Below are 23,663 nucleotides of genomic sequence, written 5' to 3'. Positions count from 1 at the left end.
CTACTGCTATGACGACGTAGTTGCTTCGTGAATGGCCGTGCCTCCCTGCCCCTGCCACGCTCTTCTGCTGGGATCGGTATTCGCAGCCATACGGTGGCAGCCCGAAAGCAATGTAAACTGTAAAGACTACTCGCATGGTGTCGTAGACCTTGACCAGGCGGTGCTGGTAGACGTTGCTGTGCAGGAGGCTCCGAGTGCGAAACATGTCATACACCGTGTTCAGCTCCTGCATGAAGACTGGCCTTCAGTCGACATTTTGGCAAAACAAAGAGGGACGACAAACGAATTTGGTGAGAAGCTTGACCTTTGCAACTACAGGCCGCCCATAAAAAGAAACAGCTTTACATCATTTTTTTCAATTGCAAAATACACTAGTATGCATTGCCAAATGCTCCGTGTATTTCCAATGTAGGGCTAGTAGTCTAGACCAGATGCCATTCATTAGGGTTACTGTTTTTCAAATGTTTTTTTCTGATAAAATTTTGAGAATATTTTTCAGAGTATATTTTTTTTATTTCAAATATGGTGTTCACAGGAGATTTCTGTTTTTTTTTCCCTGGTGAATTTTAGTTTTTATTAGGCTATAAGTTTGTCACATTCCTAGATCACTGTGCTTTCCTAAGATTTATACGAGAACACATATAAAACTACAGCAAGCCATTTTAAATATGAGCAAAATTTATAAAAAATGTAAAGTCTATGGGTTATGAGATCCACTTTCGTAAACACATTGTCTCCTATGTTCGTGTCAGAGGCCCTAATTGCAAAATCTGCGCTCAAAACCGGAATAGTGGTTAACACTGTCATAGCCATTGATCAGCTTCCGTCATGACCCAGAAATGCAGTACAGTTAAACCTCGATGTAACGAAGTCGGTAAAATTCGCAATTTACTTCGTTACATTGAAATTTCGCTAAATCGAAATTTGGCTTTAGCATGCAAAAAAAAAAATTCCGAAACATTTTACGGGTATGAAAACTCACCGAAAATGACATTTATTTAGGGGCAAAGTAGTCCGCGAGTTTTGCTTGCGCCTTGTCCGACAGTAGCAGCGGCGTCATACGGCGTTCGAGCGCCCAGAGCGCTTGCACGGCATCTTGCTGCCTATGCGACGCCGTGTACCTCCTCAGTACGTCCATTGCGTCGAGCACTTCCCGAGTGCTCGTGATCTCGGCACTTTCTTCAGGATGGCGTCCAAAACGTTTGCTTTCTCATCCAAAAAATGAACTTTACGTTTCCTTATGCCAGCAAGCACGTGAGTGAACCGCCCAGTTGAAAAATAAAGCTGTTTAGTTTAGGCGATGCCAATGTTTCCAACCGACACAGCAGTCTTGCCCGCACAGTTTACTCAGTTTACTTGCCCCCTTGCTGCCCTTGCGCCCACAGTGTGCTTGCGCCTTTGCTTTACATCACGGTCGCAAGACGATAATCGGTCTTCTCGGTCTTCTCCTAGATGGCACTGCCCATGCGGTCGCGCTAGGTCGCGCCATCACGTCGCTCCCCCGCTGAAGTTGGCTCCCGCGCTACCCGCGGTACAGTGGACTATGATGATCAGTGAATGTCAGGGGTGATGCTGTTATGCCGTGTAAACTTTTTGCTCGGCATTTTCTGGCCAGCCCCGCAGAATCCGCTTTGCCGCATGCCTCGCCGGCGCTACCGGCGCCGCATCCTCGGGCAGCCTAGGAACGTTGGAAGGCCTGTCCCCGTGAAGTAACCTATCAAAGCGCTCGCGTTTGCGCATAATTATTTTTTTTTTTTTTGCGAAGTTGTTTTTTAGAGTCTATTTATTTATTGCCTTCTATGGCAATGGCGCTTCGTTATATTGAAATAGCAGCAAAATGGACTTCGCTATATAGAGACTAAAAATACATGGGGTCTATGGGCAAAAAATTATGAAAAAAAAATACTTCGTTAAATCGAGGATTTCGTTACATTGAAGTTCGTTATATCGAGGTTCGACTGTATAACATCTAACTGTTGTCCCGAACAGATGCCGACGACACACTCAAAGGAATTAGAAAAATGAGACTGTGGTGGCCTTGGCCTCTCCTCAGGGCCGCTAAAAGTCTGTCCAAACAGCTAGGACACTTTAGAAATCGTGAGGCGACACAACTCCGACATAAGACGTGTGGTGGTCTGCTTCCGTCCGATATTTTTGCCGGGGAGGAAGTTTCCTCCGTCAAAGCTTGCTTGTGTCCGATCACGGAAGCCTTGAGCGTGCTCATCACATGTGTCCGGACAGCCCCTCACACGCTTTGTTGGCTGCCAGTCAAACGCTCAAGGCCTTTGCTTCCCGCAAACGGGAAACGAAAGGGCTGTGTTTGAAATCTTATCCAAATAGATCTGAGTTACACCAGCGGTTGTATCACATGATAACACATGGTAGAGCGACACTGGGCGCGGGTAGGTTTTCAAACTCCAAAGTGCAAAACCCTTATCCTGGAGTCACGGTCAAGAATACGAGGACCAGGCAGAACAGATTGACAGCATAGGCAGATGGCCTGTGACAACAAGTCTGACGAGTACCGAGGTCACCGGAAAGCAGAGGAAAGCTGTGATGTTTGCTTGGTGGTGTTCAAACAGACATCCGACTGCCAGACTTCAACCGTTTCAACTTCCACGACTTTTGACGGAGTTGTCACCTCACGATTTCTGAAGTGTCCCGTTTGGACAGGTTTAACCCGACACTCTACCAAGATTAATTTGAAACGCCGAAATCTGTTGTCACGATCTCACCTAACTGGGCTTAATTTATTAAAGTCGAAACTGACTAACATTTTACCTGTGCATGTTTCTTGGATTTATCCGAAGGCACACGTACCGAGCAAATGCTCGAGTGGCGCCTCCTCGGCATACAACTCTCGCTACGGCCGGCTACGCAGTCTGCGACAGCTAGAGTATGGTGCGGAACCCGTCTCAAACGGGTGCGTTTAACGTCCCATTCTGCCCAGATGCATCGAAGGTGGTCCCAATGTAAGGAGCGCAAGTTTGTCTGCCTATTTCGCAGGGGTTGTGGTGACGTCAGAACTCTGAGCTCTGAATGGCTCTAATTGAAGAATAGTGGGTAAACCTCAAGGCAGCTTGCTTTGAGGTCTACTCACTATCCTTCAATCAGAGCCATTCAGCGCTCGGTGTTCTGACGTCACCACAACCCCTGCAAAAGAAGCAGACGAACTTGCGCTCTGCATAGCAACAAATACATCCCAAAAGCCAAAGTGTCACGCTGTCGGATGTCTTGATCTTGGTGGCTTGGTGTAGAAGTTCCGGAAAAAAAAGCACGAGCAAACGCGAGTGTCACTCTCGTGGTGCCGTTCAAACTCCCAGCCGCCAGAGCTTCCATGGACTGATGAGCTGGAGAGCGAGCTCCAGCGTAACCGGCATCTGCCACATCCACCACCGCTGCTGCGACAGCACCGAAACCGCAATCGGCGACAGCGTGACACTTCTACAACGTAATCGGGCGGAAATCGAGGGACCACATTTTAGGACGCAGTAGTTAACGCGTCGGTTGGAGATGCATTCCAGGCACCGTAACTAGAGGGAGAAGAGCGTCGTCGCACCTTGTCTCGGAAGCAGATGTGGGTGGCACCGTCCCGGCCGGCGATGACCCGTGCGCTGCCGATGAGCCTCTCGAACTGAAAGCCGCACGACAGGCCTATGGCGTGGCAGTCACGCAGGTAGTAGTCCCACTTGTCCACGTCCAGGTTAGACTCCTTGTTGTTCACCACCTGCGACACCGGAACCATTGCTCTTTTTGTACCGCATTCGAGGCGACTAGTACTGCTGCTCGAGGCCTCTGGGAAGCTCTTTCTTGAATACCGTAATCTGTCATTTGTTTCGTCAAAATTCGGAGTGCGGTCGAAGGCTCAAACACATACTAAAAGCGACACAGGACATTCATTGCGCTCGACTGGTTTAGCCAATGTACAGAAAGATGACACTTTGTTTTGGAGCCGCTTGTTCCAGTCGCCTCATAGCACGAGTTAAACACCCCAACTTAAAGAGAAACTAAAGCAGGTTTGTATTTGAGAAAAAAAACATTTAAATTGTGTTTACTTGGCTTTCACGATTATGAGTATCAAGATTACAAGTTAGATTGATGTGCCAAGTAGTAGCCACAATAGTGCTATCGAAGTAGCACTCAAGCCCCTACTTCCCGTCGCGTTTGGCGGTAGGGGGTAATCATGACGTATTACATGGAGACCTTAACATTTCCGCGCTTTCTGCAAGCCTAACTCAAGCAGTCAAAAGTGCTGCATGCATTCCCTCACAAGCGGCATGTGCAAGGCAGCTGAAACCTCTGGGTATGACATGACACCCAGCAGTTGGTTTTTCTGTTTTTCTTGCGTCTATAGATACGTTTCTCGTCAAATACTCATGATATTTAAGTTCACGGGACAAAAATACGGTAGAATTCACCTCTAACTCTTTTCTATAAGAACATCTTCAGCTTCCCTTTAAGGTGAAAGTTTGTATATCTTTGACTGCTAAAATAGTAGGATTAACATGAAGGCACAACATACTGTACAGAGTAGACTCTCATTAATCCAAACTCCATGAAGCCACAAATTTGGTTTGAATTAACAGAAGTTTGAATTATCAGAAATTCATCTAAATAGGATGCAAAATAAGCTGATGATCTGCCATATGAATGGCTACACATACAAAGCTGTTCAATGGTTTCCTCTATATAAGCCTGCTGATCATGAGCAGGTATGCCACACTTTAAACATTCGTGAAATGTATGACATGTTTATTTACCCCTAAAAAATTTTTGTTTATCGTGGACTGTTTAGAGAGCACATGACACTTCAAAACATAATTATAATTAAGTTTGTTCATCAGGCCAAGAATTTGTCAAATCTGGGCTATTAAGCAGTGGGGACACATGAGCAATGAAAACGGGCACCACGCAGCCATTTTCATAGCAACTTGCGCGGACGCTGTGACATGGACATATGCCATTCCACCACGTCACAGTGTCCGAGCGAGTTGCTCTGAAAACGTCCGTGTAGTGCCCGTTTTCATGACTCATAATGTCCTGCTTGAGCCCCGTTGACTGCACTTCTCACCCCACACAAGTGCGCAACACTCGCAGAAGCAAGATCCGCCGGCGTTGCCTCCCTGCAGTGCATCGGTGCTCGGAAAGAAGCACACTCAACAGGGCGGCGAGAACAAAAAATATGAATTACACAAAAACGCCGTTCGAATTAGGCGGCTTATGAATACATTAAAAACATAGTGGGGAGCCTAAAATTTGAAATTTGTTTGAACTAACCAGAAGTACAAAATATCCGAGTTTGTTGTTGGCGCGGTTGGCTGGGGAGTGAAGTTGAGCACCAACAAAAGATTTGGGTCGCGGATACAGGAAACCTTAAAATTCTTGCCGCTCGAAATCACCAATGAGGTTTTGCGGCTTCCAATAGCTGCATTCGGAATTGAATATTTCAAACTTTCCAGGTCCCGCAACTGCACCCAAATTCTGCCATCGCCAGTCAAAGGGGTAACTTCACAGACTGTTGTGGGTTAAGAAAAGAGGGAAAAGCTTCTTCCACGTCCTTGACACTTTCCACTTTAGCGGAGCAAATACTGGAGAGCAGACGGGTGGAGAGGGGCCAACCATCAATCGTAGCAAGCAGAGAGCTTTGTGGGAGAGGTGTGTCCCGCGTTTCGAAAGCTGTCACAGACAATAACACCCACTTTTTGTAGGTACTTTGTGAGCAAAGCTTAAAATCAAGTCAAAATAACTCGTTCATTATCTTCCTGAAGCGGTAAAGTATAAATAACTAAATAAAAATGAAAAAAACGGTTACAGTGCAGGCAAGCTGGTGTAAGTTATACATGATGATTGAAACCTGAGACTGTGGTTTGAAAAACGGAAACTTGTGAGGTAGGAAGAAAAAGGGACAGACAATGTCTCAAACTCGGCTAAACCCTTTATTGCCTCTATGCCTTATATACACCTCCCCTGAACGTCGCTGCCACAACAACTGTTGATCACTGAACTACAAACAATACACCAGAATCATAATACACCAAACCGCAAATAATACATAAAAAAAGTGAAAGCCGTTTACCACTCCCTGTAACGCCGAATTGGAGCGCAGCTCTTGAGGAGGAGGAGGGGAGGGTACTGAGGGCCACGTGTTCTCGGGGGGGGGGGGGGGGGGGGGGTCACGTGACCCCCCCCCCTTTCCGAGAACACGTGACCCGTGCCCCCTCAGAGGTCACGTGACCTCGGGAGGAGGTCACGTGACCTCGGGGTGTCACGTGACTCCCCAGGTCACGTGACCCCCCGGGTCACGAGACCAAAATTTTTCCGCTAGATTTAGCGGGGAAATTTTTTCCGCTAGATTTAGCGGGGAAAGTTCCGCTAGATTTAGCGGGGAAATTTTTTCCGCTAGACTTAGCGGGGAAATTTTTTCCGCTAGATTTAGCGGGGAAAGTTTTCCGCTAGATTTAGCGGGGAAATTTTTTCCACTAGATTTAGCGGGGAAATTTTTTCCGCTAGATTTAGCGGGGAATTTTTTTCCGCTAGATTTAGCGGGGAAATTTTCCGCTAGATTTAGCGGGGAAATTTACCCATAATGCACCGCGCGGTTACGCCGACGGCGACGGCGACGCCGACGCCGCTCAAGCCGGAAACGGGCGCCTAAGAGCTGCGCTCTAAAAAAAAAAGAAGCATGCCTTATTGTTTTTTATTTTCACCCAGTAAAAGGGGGGTCCAATACAGACAGAAACACATCACCACCGCACCCGGAAGGACTTCGATGCGGACAGTGAAACAGAAGCACAGGGAAACACACAGACTGTGGGACATCCTCCTGGGCAAGGAATTCAGGACAGGTAAGGAATATCGACACTGGCACAATGTCAAGAAGGTGCAGTGCAACCAGATTTGGTATGTGAAAAGATTGCATGTTTTGTCAAGATGATGAAACTATGAAACGTAACTGTGCTCGATGTTTGGATGTATGGCCAGGTTGGGTCTGAGTACCAACCAGGTGTAATGAACCATTGTAAAGAACCGATTTCAGAGAGAACCGAAGCAATCCTGGAAAAAGGTCCCAAGTTTTGTATGAATGTAAAGCCTTCCAGACTGGATGCAGGGGTGGAACTCATGAAATATACTTGGGAGCAGCCACGGGAGCAGCTGAAACAGCTGTTTTGGAGCAGGTTAGGAGCAGCTAAAACTACGTTCTGGAGCAGGCTAGGAGCAGCTCAGATCATCTTTCATTGCACTTCAGCTTGTGTCTTCAAGACAAGCACGGGAGCAATTTCAATTGTGCTTAGCAGCACAGATGAACATGAGTGTTTAGAGACCTAGATAGATGGGATAACAGTGTAACAGATGCAAAAACTTGAAACTTTGTGAGCCTTAATGAGAACCAAAAGGCAAGTATGATATGTTTCTGAAGATAGTATCCTTGATATTTTCTGAGTGGCTTACAGCTGCTCAAAATGCGAACAAGCACTGCTTATCGCACAACCCACACGTGTTCGACACAGTAATCATATGCGCGAACCACGTGACATGCGCAAGCAACGGACGTGCAGTTGCGTGGAGGAACAAGGTAACAAATTTCGAGTTAATCTTATTGCGCAACTAAATATTGAAGCAGCAGACTACGATTAACGGAGTTATCGTATTCGAAGCGATAAGCAGGAGCAAGGTTAAAGTACGCCGAGCAGATCTACTGCTCGCGTACATAAGAGCTGCTGGCCGGCAAGGTTTCGGTTTGGACCGCGTTTCAGTTCTATCAAATCACGATTTATCTTGTGGGAATGCGGTTCCAACTTCTAACGATGAAGTACTAAAAGGAATCTTTTGCTCATTTGTTTTCAACTGGCTGACGTCCGGATCCCCGGCCGCAGAGCCTCAGGCGATCTGACGCTGAACGACTCAACCTCACCTCTGCCGACTTGCTGAACCACCGATGGTTGAAGAATAACAATCCAGTCGCAGGTGCTGTAGCGCTAGGAATCCGACCCCCAAATTTTTTCGCACGCTTCCGACTCGAGATACGCAGGGAGAATAAACAGAACAAAAGATTGCAAGGCCGGCCAAGCTAAACGCGCTCATTCTTGTCAACCGAGTCGATAGAAACCGAAACGAAGAAAAAATACAATTTTTTTGGCGCACGTTTTGCGATTTGGTGCATAATGGCGCGAGGAATTGGTTGTGGCGCAGTTTCCACAACATGGCGCAGGATGGCGCAAACAAATGCGCCTGGCGCAAAATGGCGCAAATGGCGCAGCCGTTCCACCTCTGTGGATGTGTCTTCCGCAATCCAGACCGTTGCACGGTATGTGAATCACTATGAAAGAATTTCATTTGTCGATCAAACTGTAGGGAGATTAGAAAGGTTATGGAGGATGCATACGGGGTTATAGGGGCGCATAGGGGGATTAGGAAAGGTTATGGGGAATGCGTCGGAGAGGAAGAATTTCAAAGATGTAAACATGGTGAGGAAGGAGCTGGAATTGAAGTCTTTGAAACTCCTCCAAACATACAAGTCCGGCAGGTTTGCTGTCATCCCGGAGGAGGTATTCCGGAGAAAGACAGACGATGCTTTGGGGTCGTTGTTCAGGGAATGGAAAGAAAATTTAGGAAAGTTGAGGAGAGACATTTGTAACATACTAAAAGATGAGGAAAAGGAAAGTGTAGTATCATGGCCTAATTACGACTCTATGTTTGAAATTCTTTTTAAAAGACCACAAGGTTGGCATGCCTCTCCGAGTTGTTGTAAATGAAATTGGCACTTGGCAGAAGATCATCTCTTTTTTTCTCCAACGTGGGTTAGGGCTAATCTTTTTGGATCATCCTCTATCCTTAAGAAATTCAGGAAAGCTTATCGATGTCATGAATAGCAATCACGGTAGAAATTGTTCAGTTTTCTCAATGGACATAAAGAATCTATATTATTCTCTTGAAAAGGAAAGCTCTCTGCACTTTTCGAGAAAACCTTTCGGATTCCCTACAAGATGTAATAAGTTCAGCGGCCCCAGAGCAGCGTTTCACTGTAGAAAAGCCGGAGGAGAATGTCATTCAATTTTTGGATTTACGCATTCATGTGGGCAGTGAGCTGTGTTGGGAATATGAAAAACAGGCACCAAAACCCGTCCTATCAAAGCAGAGTAGTCATTCTACAATTGTAAAGGGAGGGGTAGTCAAGTCTCTGACTCAGAACGCTCTACAAAGGTCATGCACGCATTACATGGAGCAGTCTTTAAAAAGGCAATCAGGAAGACTGGAGAAGGCCGGCTATCCCTTAATGAAACGGCAGCTTGATCTGCAGATCAAAGATAAGCAAGATAAGCCAAGTGTCCAGAACCAACAGGCTGCCATCCCATACTTTCACGCCATTTCACATAACTTGAAGGCGTGTGCTGAGAAACATCCCAGTTGAAAGCTCCCATTAGATTCCAATTGGAATTTTTAATTGGTACCAGCTAGGTTTTGAAACAACCAATTGGTCACTGCAATAGGAACCAATTGGAACCCATTAAAATTCCAACTGGAAAATTTTTTTCAATTGGTGAGACCCATTGGCCAGTGTGCTTCCAATTGGAACCCACTAAAACCAATTGGTTCCAATTAAAACCAGTTAGAATTCCAATTGGATCTAATTGGAATTTTCAGCTGGGATGTGATTTCAAATTAGCTAAACTGACTCCTTTTGAAGCAGGACAGAAAGAATGTAAAAAAATGCATCACGACAGATCTGTTCCATGTGTGAGTGGAGTAGTGAGCGAAATTCCCTTGGAATGTGGCTTTAAATATGTTAGTCAAACTGCAAGGTGCATTAACAACGATAGGTTGACAGAACATAAACGAAATGTGCGTATTAACACTTCAAACTCTGAATTAGTGAGGCATCTCCAGGAATGCAATGAATGTACAGTGAACTGGTCAGAGACAGAAATCATACACAAAGAGCGTGAAGAGATGTAACGTGCTGTGCGAGAAACTGTTCATTATAAAAACATCGGGAAATTGCATTAGCCAAGCGTCACTGCAACTTGGAAGTGAGTCAAAAAAGTTTTTAAGATTTAGTGTGGGGTGAACTTAGGAGGGGAGAGGCTTGCTTCGCAGAGTTGTTTGCTTTGTTGGGTTCGGGATCATAATGGGGGGCATTGTTGGCGACTGTGTGATTCATGGTTCAGTCCAGGGGAGAGGAGGGGGGGTAGGTTAGAAACGGTCATTGTGTGTTTCCCTGCGCTTCTGTTTCACTGTCCGCATCGAAGTCCTTCCGGGTGCGGTGGTGACGACCTTGTGTTTCTGTTTGTATTGAACCCCCTTGTCACTGGGTGAAAATGAAAACAATAAGGCACGCTTTTCTTTTTTTTTATGTATTGTTTGCGGTATGGTGCATTGTGATTCTGGTGTATTGCTTGTAGTTCGGTGATCAACCGTTGAGGTGGTGGCGACGTTCGGGGGAGGTGTATATAAGGCGTAGAGGCCATAAAGATTTTAGCTGAGTTTGAGACGTTGTCTGTCCCTTTTTCTTCCTACTTCACGAGTTTCCGTTTTTCAAACCACAGTCTCAGGTTTCAATCATCATGCATAATAAAAGTGTTAGGGTTAGCGCAATCCATTACGAGTTCCGTATGTGTTACTACGAGGATATGACTAAACTATGATCCGCACAAACGTTTTGGCACCCATCTTGCACAAACTTTTCGAAACCAAAGTCTGCCGTGCATTATAGCACCAACAGAGCCTCGCTCGTCTGTCCGACAGAGTCAGTTCACGTGCACGCCAAATGTAGTCATCAGATGCAGAATCTGACTCCTCCTTCAAGACTGAAGTTTGTGCATTCTTTTTTGAACATCGGAGTCCATTCAAAGATACCTCCTTGTGAGAAAACACGTTCTCCATAATGTGCACAAAGTATTGGCAACAGAGATACACCCTCAGACTGCAGAAAACGAATGGCTGCATGCATTGCTGCTCTTCTATCGCGCAAATCACAAGTGGCGCAGCCATTGTTTTTTGTGCCGCAGTTACAACTGGGCTGGCATGACACGTTCAAAAGTGGACAGCGGTGGCTAGGACAGTGACCTCGTACAAAAAGTGCTAAAAACACAATGCGACCGACAAAAGTTTAGAAATAACCGGAGTGCGGATGATTTTTTAAACACCCTCGAACAATCCTCCAAGGTTACACAAGATACAGTCGACTCTCGTTAATTCAAAATCTCTTAATTCAAACTTTCGGATAATTCAAACTAACGTGCAGGTCCCATCCTATGCGTCTCTATGGGAAGAAACTCCTGATAATTCAAACTTTGCTTTATTCGAACAAATTTACGGCCCCCCTCGAGTTTGAATTAATGAGAGTCGACTGTATTACAAGTGTGACTGAGTTGTACGTCTAGAGCAGTGGTCCTAAGCACTGATGTCTTGGGGGTGCCTTCTGAATCGGCGGAAGTGATGGGGGACCCCATCCAATGGGGCTTGGGGGGGGCAGTTGACGATTACGATGACAAAAAGGTAGATAAAGAAGACTAAATGCATGCGAGCCAACTGTGAAGCTCTGAAACATAGACTAATGAACCCTACTCAAGCGGTGCACATGTAAAATGGTCGGCACCAATTAAAAAAATATTTTTTTATTGCTCGGCTGAGGGCTCCGGGGACCCTAAGGAGGTCTTCGGCTACCCCAAAGGGTCCACGGACCCCCATTTAAGAACCACTGTTCCAGATCGTAGCTTATTTGAGTTATATATTTCTCAAAATTATGTAGACAAACGCAGAAATTTAAAATAATAATGTCTAAGCATCGACGCTGTGTACTGTGAGTTATTACTGTAAGGTTCGTCCAGGGCTTGGATCTCCTGATCAAATCATTTGACGCTCTGCCCGTCGGAGATGAAGAGAAAACGGGCTTACCTGGAAGAGGAAGTGCCTGGCCGGATTTGCAGCTCCCTGAAAGGCGCAAAGGATCATGCCACGTGGCTGTTACTGATATGCGCCAAAGTGGGCGTCAGGGTACACGTGCATCACACTTGGACACCTCAAGCGCCATTGAGACAAGTGGCTTTCGTGCAAAGGAAAACCCGATTTTGAGTTGGGAAATATCTTTTTGGTCAATTAGGTCCCATCGTATTCCCCGTAAAAGATTAGGCCCGCGTCGATACTCCGTCGGAGCTAGGCACGTGACATGTCAGACATAAAAAAATGTGACATCTTCAGCTCGCACCTTTCAAAGAGGAAATACAAAGTGCGCTTACTCGACAGGATCCCAATGGGAACCCCCCAAAATTTGAAGCGGGATGCAGACACACCTTGTCTCCCAGAATAAGGCCCTGGATCAGGGCAAGGTCGTCCCTTGTGAGTCCCTGGGCCCAGCGCTGCTCCCACGCGGACAGGGTTGGCTCTAGCCTCTTAAAGATGCGCCCCAAGAGCCGGCAGGAGGTCTCCTCATGCTGCGCGGCAGCATGCGAAAGCAACGGTTCATCGGCGAGTTACAGTGAAGGCCTCTTGCATCAGTTGTGAGTCGGTGCTTAAGCGGTTCACACATTTGCATTAGATTGAAAAAAACTGCACTGCAACCACTTACGATGAGATGACACACTGGCACCATCTATCCAGTAGCCCTGCAACATTTATCATCTGCATATATTCATCATTGTTGTTTTGCCATTGGCTAGAAATAATGCTACTACATAATTAAGCAACCCTTTTTTATCAATATTGCACAGAACTTTGATTTTAAAAATGTATTGCAAAACCTTTCATTTGGTTGCGTGCAGACTGGAATAGTTTAAGAGACACCCGATAGGTGATGCAGGATAGTTCTCACATAGCAAGCGGTTTTAGCAGTTGCAACACGGTCTATCACACTCGAGCGCAAATGTGTGATACAGTCTTCAGATGCATCCTGCAGGCAGCATGCATCTAAGTTCCGACTCACAACTGATTAAGACAAAACTGTGCGCACAAACAAAGAGTGGCTTACAATCCCCACACAGATGCAATGGCCAGGTTTTGTTTGTGTGTCTGGTGTTGCTACTCGAGTGTAATCTTCGGATGATTCCACACTTCTTCTTTCTGTCTACATTTTCGCACTGTTTATTTGGGGTGCTACTTTATCTGTTTCCGAAGCGACTGCGAGAGTCCCGCCAAGGGCAAGGAGCTAGGGTGTGGGAGCGCCTACGTACCGTCCAGACCGGAGACACGCCCCTCTGACGAGCCCCCAGGATGTAGAAGCGCTCCCAGAGGTGAGAGAAGGGGCCGTGTCCCAGGTCGTGGCACAGTCCGGCCAGTTCCAGACAGAGCAACTCCCTGTCAGTCACACGCAGCTCCGGCTGCGCCTCGCGCAGGTGCAGGCCAAGCCTTTGTGCCAGGTAAGCCGTTCTGTTTCGATGGACAAATTGAATGCAGTCACCCCAGTTGAAAACTCCCATTAAGTTCCAATTGGAATTTTCTTATTGGTACCAACTGGGTTTTTGGACAACCACTTGGTCACTGCCAATGGGAACCAACACAAACCAATGGGAACCATTTGGAACCCATTCAGGTTCCAACTTGAAAAATAATTCCAATTGGCAAGACCCATTGGCCAGTGTGCTTGCAGTTAGAACCCACTAAAACCAATTGGTTCCAGTTAAAACCTATTGGGATTCCAATTGGATTTAATGGAAATTTTTAGCTGGGACGTTACTCGAAAAAAGAAATCTATTACAATTACTCTCGGTTAAATAGTATTTAATTAGATTCCTCAATTACTTCGAAAAGTAACTGTCACTTTTCAAATTACAGTTGAACCTCAATTTAATGAAGTCACCGGGACCCGCTAATTACTTCGTTAAATCTGGAACTTCGTAAAATCGAGGAAAAGAGACCTTGCGCATAGGCTGCGCGAAGAATCCGAATTCGTTCGTTAAATCGGGAAATTCGTAAAATTGTGTTTCGTTAAATCGAGGTTCAACTGCATTCGAAATTTTCAAAACGACAAATTTTTTCTGCCGGTTTAATAATCGGTTTTTCGTACTCTCTGTTATTGAATTAGAATCACTGAATTGTAAACAACTTATCTTTTTAGTTCACAAATTTAGCTAAACAAAGGCTCCTGTTAAAGATTCGGTTCGAGAATATCAATTAGTAAAGTACTTGTGGAAACAAGGGGGGTGCCATTAGAAACGGGAGGGAAAAATAGTAATGGTTACAAGTATAACTTTAGCACTTCCAAAAGGTAATCAGATTACTCTTACAATTACTTAGTAATAAAAGTGTTCAAAAGATTACAAAATTACTTAAAAAAAGTACTAGGATGGCAAAGGCAGATAGCAACACAAAATGTGACGTGTCAAAGTGGACGTGGTGCGAAAGGACGGCAGGAGTAGATGGCCTAGGATTAGCGTGCGCACCGCCGCACATGGCACTTTAAAAGATATTCAATGCCGCCACAAAATCGCAGCTCTCCTTGTAGAGTGTCACCTGCTTCGTTAAGGACCTGGGAGCACACTTTGAAGGCTCCGTGAGCGTGGCTGGCTTCGCGGACCTGTGCTGTGTGTGGCAAGTGCACGAGTACTCCATTGCTATTTTACTTAAGGGTGCCATCTTCTGCGGTAACAATGTGAATGCGACGTTCTCAGAGCCTGCTGCAGTGTGAGACACAGTAGACAGAGTGTACTGAAAACATAACTTGAATGTGGCAGCAGCGGTCAGAGGTTACGAAGTTTCCAACTACTCGATTGGGGTCACGTGAATTATGAGCCGTGTTTGCGTTATGAGCTGCGAGAAACTGACAAAAGCGTTGATTGTCTGCAAGCCTCTCTTCTTTTCCGACTGCTGTCCTACTCACCATGCAATTACACGGCGCATGCCCACTTGCGCAGGAGGTGGCCGCCATTAAATTGCAAATGATAAACCCTCTGTTCAATCTAGACTCTCTACAGCTCCAAGCAGACCTCTGGCATCAACTCGCAGCAAGATCTCAACAATCTGGCAAGGGGGGCACATCTAAGTTAGTGTAGGCTTTTCTTTCTCCATTTTTCTGTCACTCTCTCTCGCTCTCTTTCTCTGGGGAAGCCTGGAGTGCACTTGTTTGACAGAGCAGACCGCTGCTGCATGTCTGAACACGCAATGTTTTACCCCCCAGGGGGTGACACGGATGCACTCGAGGACGAGGTTCGTCTGGCACCGGTGTCCGATCGGGGAGGAGATGAGTGCTGCATCAGCGTTTGGCTAATAGTCAGCCTGTCGATTTCCATTGCTGGCACCTAACCGGATATGGTTAGGCACCAGCCATATAACACATTCCGTGTTAAAAAGTACTTGATTACAAGTAATTTTGGTTACTTGAAATCAGCACCGTACGAGTCTGCTCATGTGCAGCGCCCCAGCAGAAGACGAAGAAACAGACGTGGTCGCTCGGAGACTTAAATTTTCATTGGGCAATGGACGTTTATTGAGCGGGCACAGGGTCGCCGTTCGAGGAAAGCCTGAGAGAGAGGGAGATGAAGAGTGCAGCTATGGTCACCGAAAGAATGAGAACCGCAGGGTGCATCGCTCAAACGCCCAGCCTCCAGCATGTGCTCCCTGCTTTCCGCCGTGTCAAAGAGCGTTGTCGAAGAGCTTGCACTGGGGGCGGGACAACTGAAGCTTCGCTCTGCCATTCCCACCTTGTCAGTGACCACAGTATCCTTGCTCGATCCAAATGGCTTCCCCCTAGCACACAGAGTACACCTCTGGTGAATCAGTCTCAAGACGGGAATGAAAAGTCTCCAAACAATGAGACATCTAGGAACTAGGGGTGCCGCAAACTTTCAATGGCCCAGCTGCACAAAGATTACACCACACACTAAAAACACTGTTCACACTGCTGGACTTAAAAATGTTTAATGGTCCTCTTTTTCTTTTTCTCTTGTCGAGTAATTAATACTTACTTTTTCTTTTTTTATTCGTAATTCATAGTAATTTCTTTTTCTTTAAGCCACTTTTTATTTTCTGCTTTTTTGGGATGAAGTGGTTGCGCATTCTTGCTTTTATCCTTGCTCGGACATCGTGGCTTCCCGCAGGAACGCTTCCTCCTTGTGGTGGAGTGCAGCTCAAGGGTCACTGACACATTCCTCCCTCAATTGTCCTTGATGGCAGGGACCCTCGCAATTCATATGTTTGAATATTTTGAACAATGTGTCAGAAAATTTGAAATCTTCGAACTCAAGCTTTTAGAAACCTACACATTTTTAAATTATTTCAATTCGAATCTTAGTAAGGTTCTAAAGTTGCAAACTTTTGAAATTCGAACCTTAGCGAGGTTCAAAAATTTAGAACCTTTCAAACTCGAACTTCAGGAGGCGGCTCACGGCATCCCTAGTGACGGTGTCCCAAGAAATACATCTTCATGACTGCCACTAGTTTGCTGAAGGTGGAGCAGCTATTATGAGCCAATAGGTAGCACGAAACTTTAGAAAGGGTCATTTTTATCTGGTCTACGCGTCAACCACTCACCCCATGCTGTGCTCGAAGCGGGTGTGGGTGGCCCCGTGGTAGAGGTAATGAACCACCCCCACCTGCCGGATGTCCCGGAGCCTCTGGAACTCCGGAGTGTCTACGACGGCCACCGACACCGGGTGTAAAGAGATCTGTCCATGCACGGGATCCCAGAACACCTGCAGCACCGACACCACGGTGTTACAGTGCCCGAAATGTGCCTCCGACTGGTGCGTTTAGCGTCCAGTCTCCCAAAGTGGCAACAAATGGTGTCACAGAAGCCTAAGCGCTGAAGTGTCATGCAGTCGAATGCAGCGACCCTGGCAGCAGTTTGTGCTAGAGGTCAACAATAAGAAGCACGAGTGAATGCGAGCGGATCGCTGTCATCGCAGTGACCCAACTCCTAGCTGCGGAAGCCCCCGTGGACTGTCAAGACTGTCAAGCTGGAGAGCAATGCAGTAGGCTTTGAGTCTACTCGCTAATCATTCCAACCAAAGCTCGGTGCTCCGACATCTCCGTGCACTTTCATCTCCTCTCCCTCAACTCCTATGCGTGTTGACGGCGTGCTCAAATTATAGGGGGTGCTTCTCTAGCTATCATCATCATTGTTTGTGACTTTGTGGGTGGCACAGACCGCCCACTGATCCTTGATTCCTCGGCTCAGTTCATGCGCTGTTTGGGTAACGCGCGGAAAAGCCTGTTTCATGCACTGTGCTTATTTGGTGAAAAGTGATGTATTTGTTGTAGGACATTTTGTCATAGCTTGAAAACGTGGCACGCGTAGTCGTGCTAACAAACAATTTTGGCGCTGAGGTGTCGAAGCGCTCGGATCGTGGTGTGCGTGCTATTCTCTACCCTAGCACAAAAGCTGGAGGATGAAAATAGAATATCTAGTGCTTTATCCCACTACAACATCCACCACGGCGAATAGGGTGCATTTTTTTATTATGATTTGGACAAAATAAAACTGAGAAAGGGATGCGTCATCAAAGTGAAAATAGGAAAGCGAAATTCAGGAACCTCTCAAATGTGTAAGCACTTCAGTGAAAGTGACTCCGTGTATCCTATTGATTCCACCGTATTCTGTGAGTGCTGGCCTCCTATTAGTTACAAGTTGATTCCTTGTTGAATTTCGCAAACCAGTAAACATACAGTAAACAAACAAACACACAAGAGAAATGTAAGCACAAATGCGTCGAACTCGGAAATCGCAAATCACATTCAGGAATGTAACAATTATACGTATACTGGTCAGAGACGGAAATTCTACATAAAGAGCGGAATGATATAAAGAGAGTCGTAAAAGAAACAACATAGGATAAAGTCTACCGGAAACTGCAAAAGCTATAAGCCTCGGTGCAACTTGGAAACCACGGCAAAAAGTTCCTCAGATTGTAAACAACACCTTAGAGTTTCCTTTTTTTTTTTTGAGAGAGAGAGAGAATGAGAAAGAAGCACTAGTGTTAATATTTTGGAAGCTTTACCCGGGTTGAGGTACAAAGAGCAGCAGTCACCATGTTTCTGAAGCCCCCGATGTAGGTCCCAGAGCCCACTCTCATCGTCATTGATTATAGGGTTGATGATAAGAATAAGGGCATTGTGGGTTCCACAGCGTGGTCTCTTGTAAGTGTTATGATATCTGTTTTTGAAAATGCTTTCAACAAAGGAGATGTTTGCGTAGAAGGTGCTTACAATGATGGTATTGTGGGTTCTGCCGTTTGGTCTGTTGTGTACGTTCTTTGTATTTAAAAGTGCTTTAAACAAAGAAGATCTCTGCATAGAAGGTGGTTGCAAGTGGCTCTGTGGGTATACATAGGCTGCTTTAGAAATAAACCAGTTAGCCGAGTTTGAGACGTTCCCTTCTGTGTCTCCTTCGACTAAAACTTTTTTTCCTTTTCTGCAGCAGTCTTGGGTTTTAAACAACATAATCAAGATAACTGGCAGGAAGAAGCAGTAGCTGGTTTCCAGCGCCGTTTCAACTAAATTCTTGCTTACACACCCGGTCAACGCAAAGCGTGCGAGGTCCCCTGCGATCGAGGTCCGTTAAATCTATTAAGTCGGTGACATTTTAGCATGCATCCCAAAAAATTAGGTATCTGCTATATGAATTACGACCGTTTGAATGTTTAATTTTGAGGATTCAGAAATATTGCATAATGCGCTTCTCAGCAAGCTGTATCTTAAATAAACAATTCTTAGCAGAAATCGAATGGAACAAATTAATCAATAGCCTGGATTTGCTGGCCCATGGCCGACAATTTAAGAAGTTATGAACTTTCGAGCAGAGGTCGCGATGTGACAAACTTCTTTGCCACATATTCAATGCGGGAGGAACTAAGTGCCAGTTGCAGACGAGCATTTGCTCATCAGCAAATGTTGAGTCACAATTGACAGAAGCGTCAATATCGCCAGCACTTTGCAACACAACTGTGCATGCGTGCAGCTAAGATGACAGCATGCCATTTACTCTGGTGAATGCAAAACTTTTTCTACAAGAGCCTCTAGAGATCCGAAAAAAACAAGAACCAGAGAGGCTGTGAATAGCCCTGGTCCACACCGCACAAGCTGTAATGTGAAGCTTCAAGCTAGTTGTTGAACATCTTAAAGTTCTTTAATGTCAAAAGCAACTTCAAGGTGCTGTTATTCATTAGAAAGATCACTCACAAGAGCATAATAGACGATTCTGTAATAAATAAACTGTTTCTAATTGGCATAGGTGCGAACTAACATAGCCACCCCGTGCTATTACACAGGGCGTCGTCTGCTCGCATAATACCCAATCCGTGACAGAGGAACGTCCGCAAGGTGGCGCCACTAAAACATCTCATCGCCAATAGCGCCTGTGGCGACAGCAATACGTGCAACTATGCTGCTTGGGCATATTACTGGAAGAGCTCACAGACAAAATATTGCCTCAAGCCACGGTCTAGTGCAAGTGTAATATTTACAGAAAAACAAATATGCATATTCCAAGATGAGAAAGTACATATATATATATCCATACAGGCAGGGATGGGCAGTATTTCAAATACAAGTATTTGAAATACGTATTTCAAATACTTTATGTATTTTGCATTTTTATTTAATTACAAATTGGGTAATGTATTTGACGTGTGTATTTAAATACTAAAACGTGGGTATTTCAAATACAATTGTAATTAAATACAATTTGTGGGCAAAAATACATCCCTCAAATGTATTGTCACTGTCCAGAGCAGGAAGAAAACTACGTTCTGCACCCAATCCAGTGTCTCTCAATCAAGCACAAGCGTTTAGTGACTTTGTGATTACGGTGCTAGTCCAGGGCAAGAATAGTGATGAAATCGACGTTCACAGGCAGACTGGCTAAATAAGTGTCTGTGACAACTTGTGATTCGTTCCAGCCTGATTTCCATCCATATTTTTGCCTGGAACATTCTAAATGCGCGGGTCGTCCAGATTTTTGTAACTGGTGCGAGTTGCAACAATAAAAAATTCTCTAGCAAGTGCTGCGCGTCTTGGTTGTCTCGGTTCTTTGTTGGTCTATACCAAGATGTAATCGACAAAAAAAGCTGCTAGAAGCTCTGTACTTTTTTCACCTATTACGTCCAAGCTGATTACATTTTTTTAGTGATTATATTTCTATTACGTTGCTAGAGCCTCGCACACTAACTCCCGAGTGTGCGATACCCAGAAACCCGTTGCAGGTGCCCTGAAGTCGCTGACGCAAATTTTGTGGAATGTATTTGGAAAAGTATTTGGAGGAGACCAAATACATTTGGTTGTATTTGTATCTTGTATTTAAATACTTTTTTGGAAATGTAATTAGATTTGTAATTAAATACATTTTTGACGAAGTATTTTGTATTTGTATTTCGATACATATTTGCATGTATTTTGCCCACCCCTGCATACAGGTAAGCTGCACGGTTAATTACGGAAGATACCATAATTTAAATGTTGAGACAAGGAAAATAAATTAATTTGGCAAATCGCACCCTAGCCGCACCTCTCCAGCAAATTCCGCTGTCTCAGTACGCTCAATGTTACAGATCCTCCAATCAAGACATTACCTTTTGCTTAGGTTGCTGCTCTTGCCACTGCTGGGGAAGTTGACTGGTTTGCTCCTTCGCCGGTTCCATCACTTGCAAAGCTTGAAACAAACGCGTATTAAGAGAACTGGCGGTCATCAATAGGTGATCTACATTGCGTCTTTCAGCGCATCTGTTGTGGTCCTACATATGGTGCATGGGCTTTGCATCCAGGCTATGTCACCTGCACACCTGGTATATATACACCCCAGCTAAATTTCCAGACTGCAAATAGTTCTAAATTGAAAAAAAACAACAACATAGTTTAGCATTTGTTTATGCTAATCACGAGAAACCTGCTTGGGTCGAGAGTAATTGTTACAGCTCAAGAAGGCAGGGCCAGGGAAAGGAAGTTTGGGGAGGAGGAAGCAGACGGAACGCTGGAGAAGAGAGGGGGAAACCTTCTCATCTCTCCATAGTTCCGTCTGCTTCCTCCTCCCCGGCCCTTTCCCACGCCCTGTACCAATTCTTGAGTTGCAACAGCTCCAAACCGAAACTATGCACAGAAGGAAATCGTCTGCTTCGTGCGTTTGCTGGCGCTACTGATAAGAAAAAATCGACTCACCGTCTGCTTTTGCTGGCGCCACTGATGGGGAAAAATCGACTGACATCGCGCAGCTAGTTTTAATTGAGCTGGTTCGGGAGAGTTCGAGATGCAGACTGCGTGCGTTAACTATTTCTGTTTGAACGAGAATCCACAACCAGGCGATAAAATACCGATGCACACCTGCGTGCGTTAACTTCTTTCTGCTTGGACGAGAAACTGCAACTAGCTCGTAATTAATATCGGACGAATGTGACACTCCTTCCAATCGCCCCACTAACCACCAAGTTATGTTGTACAACAAAGTGGAAGCGAAAGAGAGGGAAAAAGGGGGGGAGGGGGGATAGAATGTGGCACCGTTCGCCCAGCTGGCGTTGCGTGAGGTGTCCTTGGCATTGCTTACACTCCGCAACTTCGCGTATGTCGACACTTGAACCTTTCTCTCGACACCTGCTATTGGCTGGACTGTCATATATACTTACCTACAGAATCATTCTCCGAGTGGCTTACTTCACCTTCCAGACTGCCCATGCCTGTACCACTGGTTGAAGCAATCTGAGCCAAATCGAAACCCGTTTTTGCTCTCGCGGTTCACGCTGGGGCACTGTGCGCTGCGGGGTTCAACCAGAAACGAAGCAGACGACTGCGACGGCACGACCCGCCAGCGAGCAACCGACTACGGTTGACTACAGTCGACTTTGATACATCCGAGTCTCACGCTATGGTCTATGGTCTCACGATCGCAAATAAAATATATATTTTTTTTTTATTTTGCTACTTTACTAGATATAATAGTTCAGAAATTATTGCGTGGTGTTGACGGCTGCTTATATCGTTCTGTTGGTGCGGCCGTTTGGATTCTTTGGATTAGAATTTCGATGCCAAGCGACCAAAACCAAGCCATCAAATCAATCATAACAAAAAAAAAAAAAAAAATCTTCGTGAGTTGTGGCTGTGGCTCTGTGGCTGGCCAGAGCCGTTTATTGGGAGAGTTTGGCCAATAGGCGGAGCAAAGGCCGCTGCCAGCGCCGAATATCCCCCCCGCGCTTAGAGCGTAAACTAAATTTGTGACAACACGTTGACCAATCGGCGAACCGCGACGTCACAATATTGAAAACGACATTCAAATCGGGAAATAGAATCGTTCAATCTCGCCGTCTCGTTGACAATGGCGTCAATCGCAAGTCAGCAGCAGTGATCGTTGGGTGACCAAGGCGTGGACGCCTTGACTGAGGCTACCGAGGAACTATTCAAATCGAGCTAATAATCAAGACAGTAGTCCCGCTTCCGAGCTTCTTTCTGGATAAAAATACGACTGGTGAGGGAGCGCCAACCTAATCGAAGAGAAGACGTCGGGATCTTCTCTGACACCCGGTTTCGCAGAGCGCAGTGAAAAGAAACATGCAACTCACTGGTGTTATGCTATCCTGCGAGTGTGAGCACCCGCTTCTGTTCCCTGCTCCGCCGCTCAAGTGTTCGTCCTGGGGAAGAATCTTTCGAAGCTACCAGCTCGCACTTGTAGTCTCTGCGGTTAGTCCACGTTTGGTCGAAGTATAAATACCATTTTCCCGTGTTGCGTGATTCTCTTGCTTGCCGAAGCGGCAAGTGAAGGAACAACGAGCTAGGAACCGTGCGAACTGTTTGGCTTGTCTGTTGCGCACGAGGAGAGTCCATCACGGAACTTGTTTACGCACAGATGAGTGGTACCAGAAATGGAGTCACGCAAGCTTGTTGTTTGGTCCCGTCTAATTTACGCAATTTCCACTGGGCCAGGGGTCATCCGGCTGCTCTCGTTTCGTTTAAATATAGGTTGTATTCGTGAAGCGGTGCATGCTGGGACCAGCGCCATCTTGCCGTCCTCGAGAGCAGACAGCCGCGCGCGCACTCCCGTAGCGCCCAGCGACAGGTGACGGACGCGTTACGCACGCACCGTTGCAGTGCGACGTATTTATGGTGTTTGCTCGCCCGCTAACGTGAAGATGTCTTCTTCAAGTGGTTGTCCACCGCTGGGTTTATACGGCCTAAGTTTAAGCGGACGGGAACGCACACGTTACGAGGAAAAGGTTAAAATGTGCGGCGCGGATCCGTTCGCGCTGCCGCCGATGGACCTAGTCCGGAACAGCAACCTATGGCCGCAGGTAGAAATGGGCGACATACACAACTACCTGATCCTCAAGACAAGTTTCGTGACGCGCAAGCAGCTAAAAGCGTACAAATCATTAGACGCCCATAATTACCTTACGAGCGGATGGGTCCAGGAGCCGGCAATGAAAGCAGCGAACGCGGACAGCGTGATCATCGTCTCGAAGGTGAGCCTAACTTTTCATGTTTTTGCGGACGCGTATCTTCGCTTAATTTCGTTTGAAACGGCGAAACGGTCTGTTTCAGGAGCGTGTAGTAGCCAGTGATAGTGATAGCGCGAAGGAGATGATGGTGGCCTAGCGCGTCTTAGATCGGAGCACGTGGAAAGCTCGTGCTGCAGGACCCAAACATCGTACCGGTGTGCAGCAGGGACGGCGCCAGGATCTTCATAATGGGGGGGCAGTGGGGAGGCGAACCAAATTGGGGGGGAGGGCGGGGGAGGGGGAGGGGCGGTTGCTTTGAGG

The 23,663-nt window shown here is 46.1% G+C and overlaps 1 protein-coding gene across 3 annotated transcripts in view; it reads right to left on the bottom strand.

Moving 5' to 3' along the window:
• Positions 1-23,501, bottom strand: part of LOC8037629 (deoxynucleoside triphosphate triphosphohydrolase SAMHD1) — a 39,247-nt gene extending 15,746 nt beyond the window's left edge. Inside the window, exons 1-8 of one of the 3 annotated variants that reach the window (XM_040209176.3) lie at positions 22,470-23,501; positions 20,496-20,575; positions 16,462-16,622; positions 13,167-13,362; positions 12,291-12,431; positions 11,896-11,931; positions 3,560-3,727; positions 135-226 (exon numbers count right to left, since the gene is read on the bottom strand). In XM_040209176.3, the coding sequence (XP_040065110.1) occupies positions 135-226; positions 3,560-3,727; positions 11,896-11,931; positions 12,291-12,431; positions 13,167-13,362; positions 16,462-16,622; positions 20,496-20,564 (863 nt within the window). In that variant the 5' untranslated portion in view covers positions 20,565-20,575; positions 22,470-23,501. Of the gene's footprint in view, positions 1-134; positions 227-3,559; positions 3,728-11,895; positions 11,932-12,290; positions 12,432-13,166; positions 13,363-16,461; positions 16,623-20,495; positions 20,576-21,078; positions 21,314-21,539; positions 21,913-22,469 lie in introns of those variants that run through there. The other 2 variants (XM_040209174.3, XM_040209175.3) reach the window with 2 other exon arrangements.
• Between the last annotated feature and the right edge of the window lie 162 nt (positions 23,502-23,663).

The sequence above is a fragment of the Ixodes scapularis genome, unplaced genomic scaffold (genome assembly GCF_016920785.2).
Source record: "Ixodes scapularis isolate PalLabHiFi unplaced genomic scaffold, ASM1692078v2 PGA_scaffold1__304_contigs__length_218370807, whole genome shotgun sequence".
In the NCBI taxonomy this organism is placed as follows: Eukaryota; Metazoa; Arthropoda; class Arachnida; order Ixodida; family Ixodidae; genus Ixodes; species Ixodes scapularis.
This window is presented reverse-complemented; position numbering and strand designations above follow the sequence as displayed.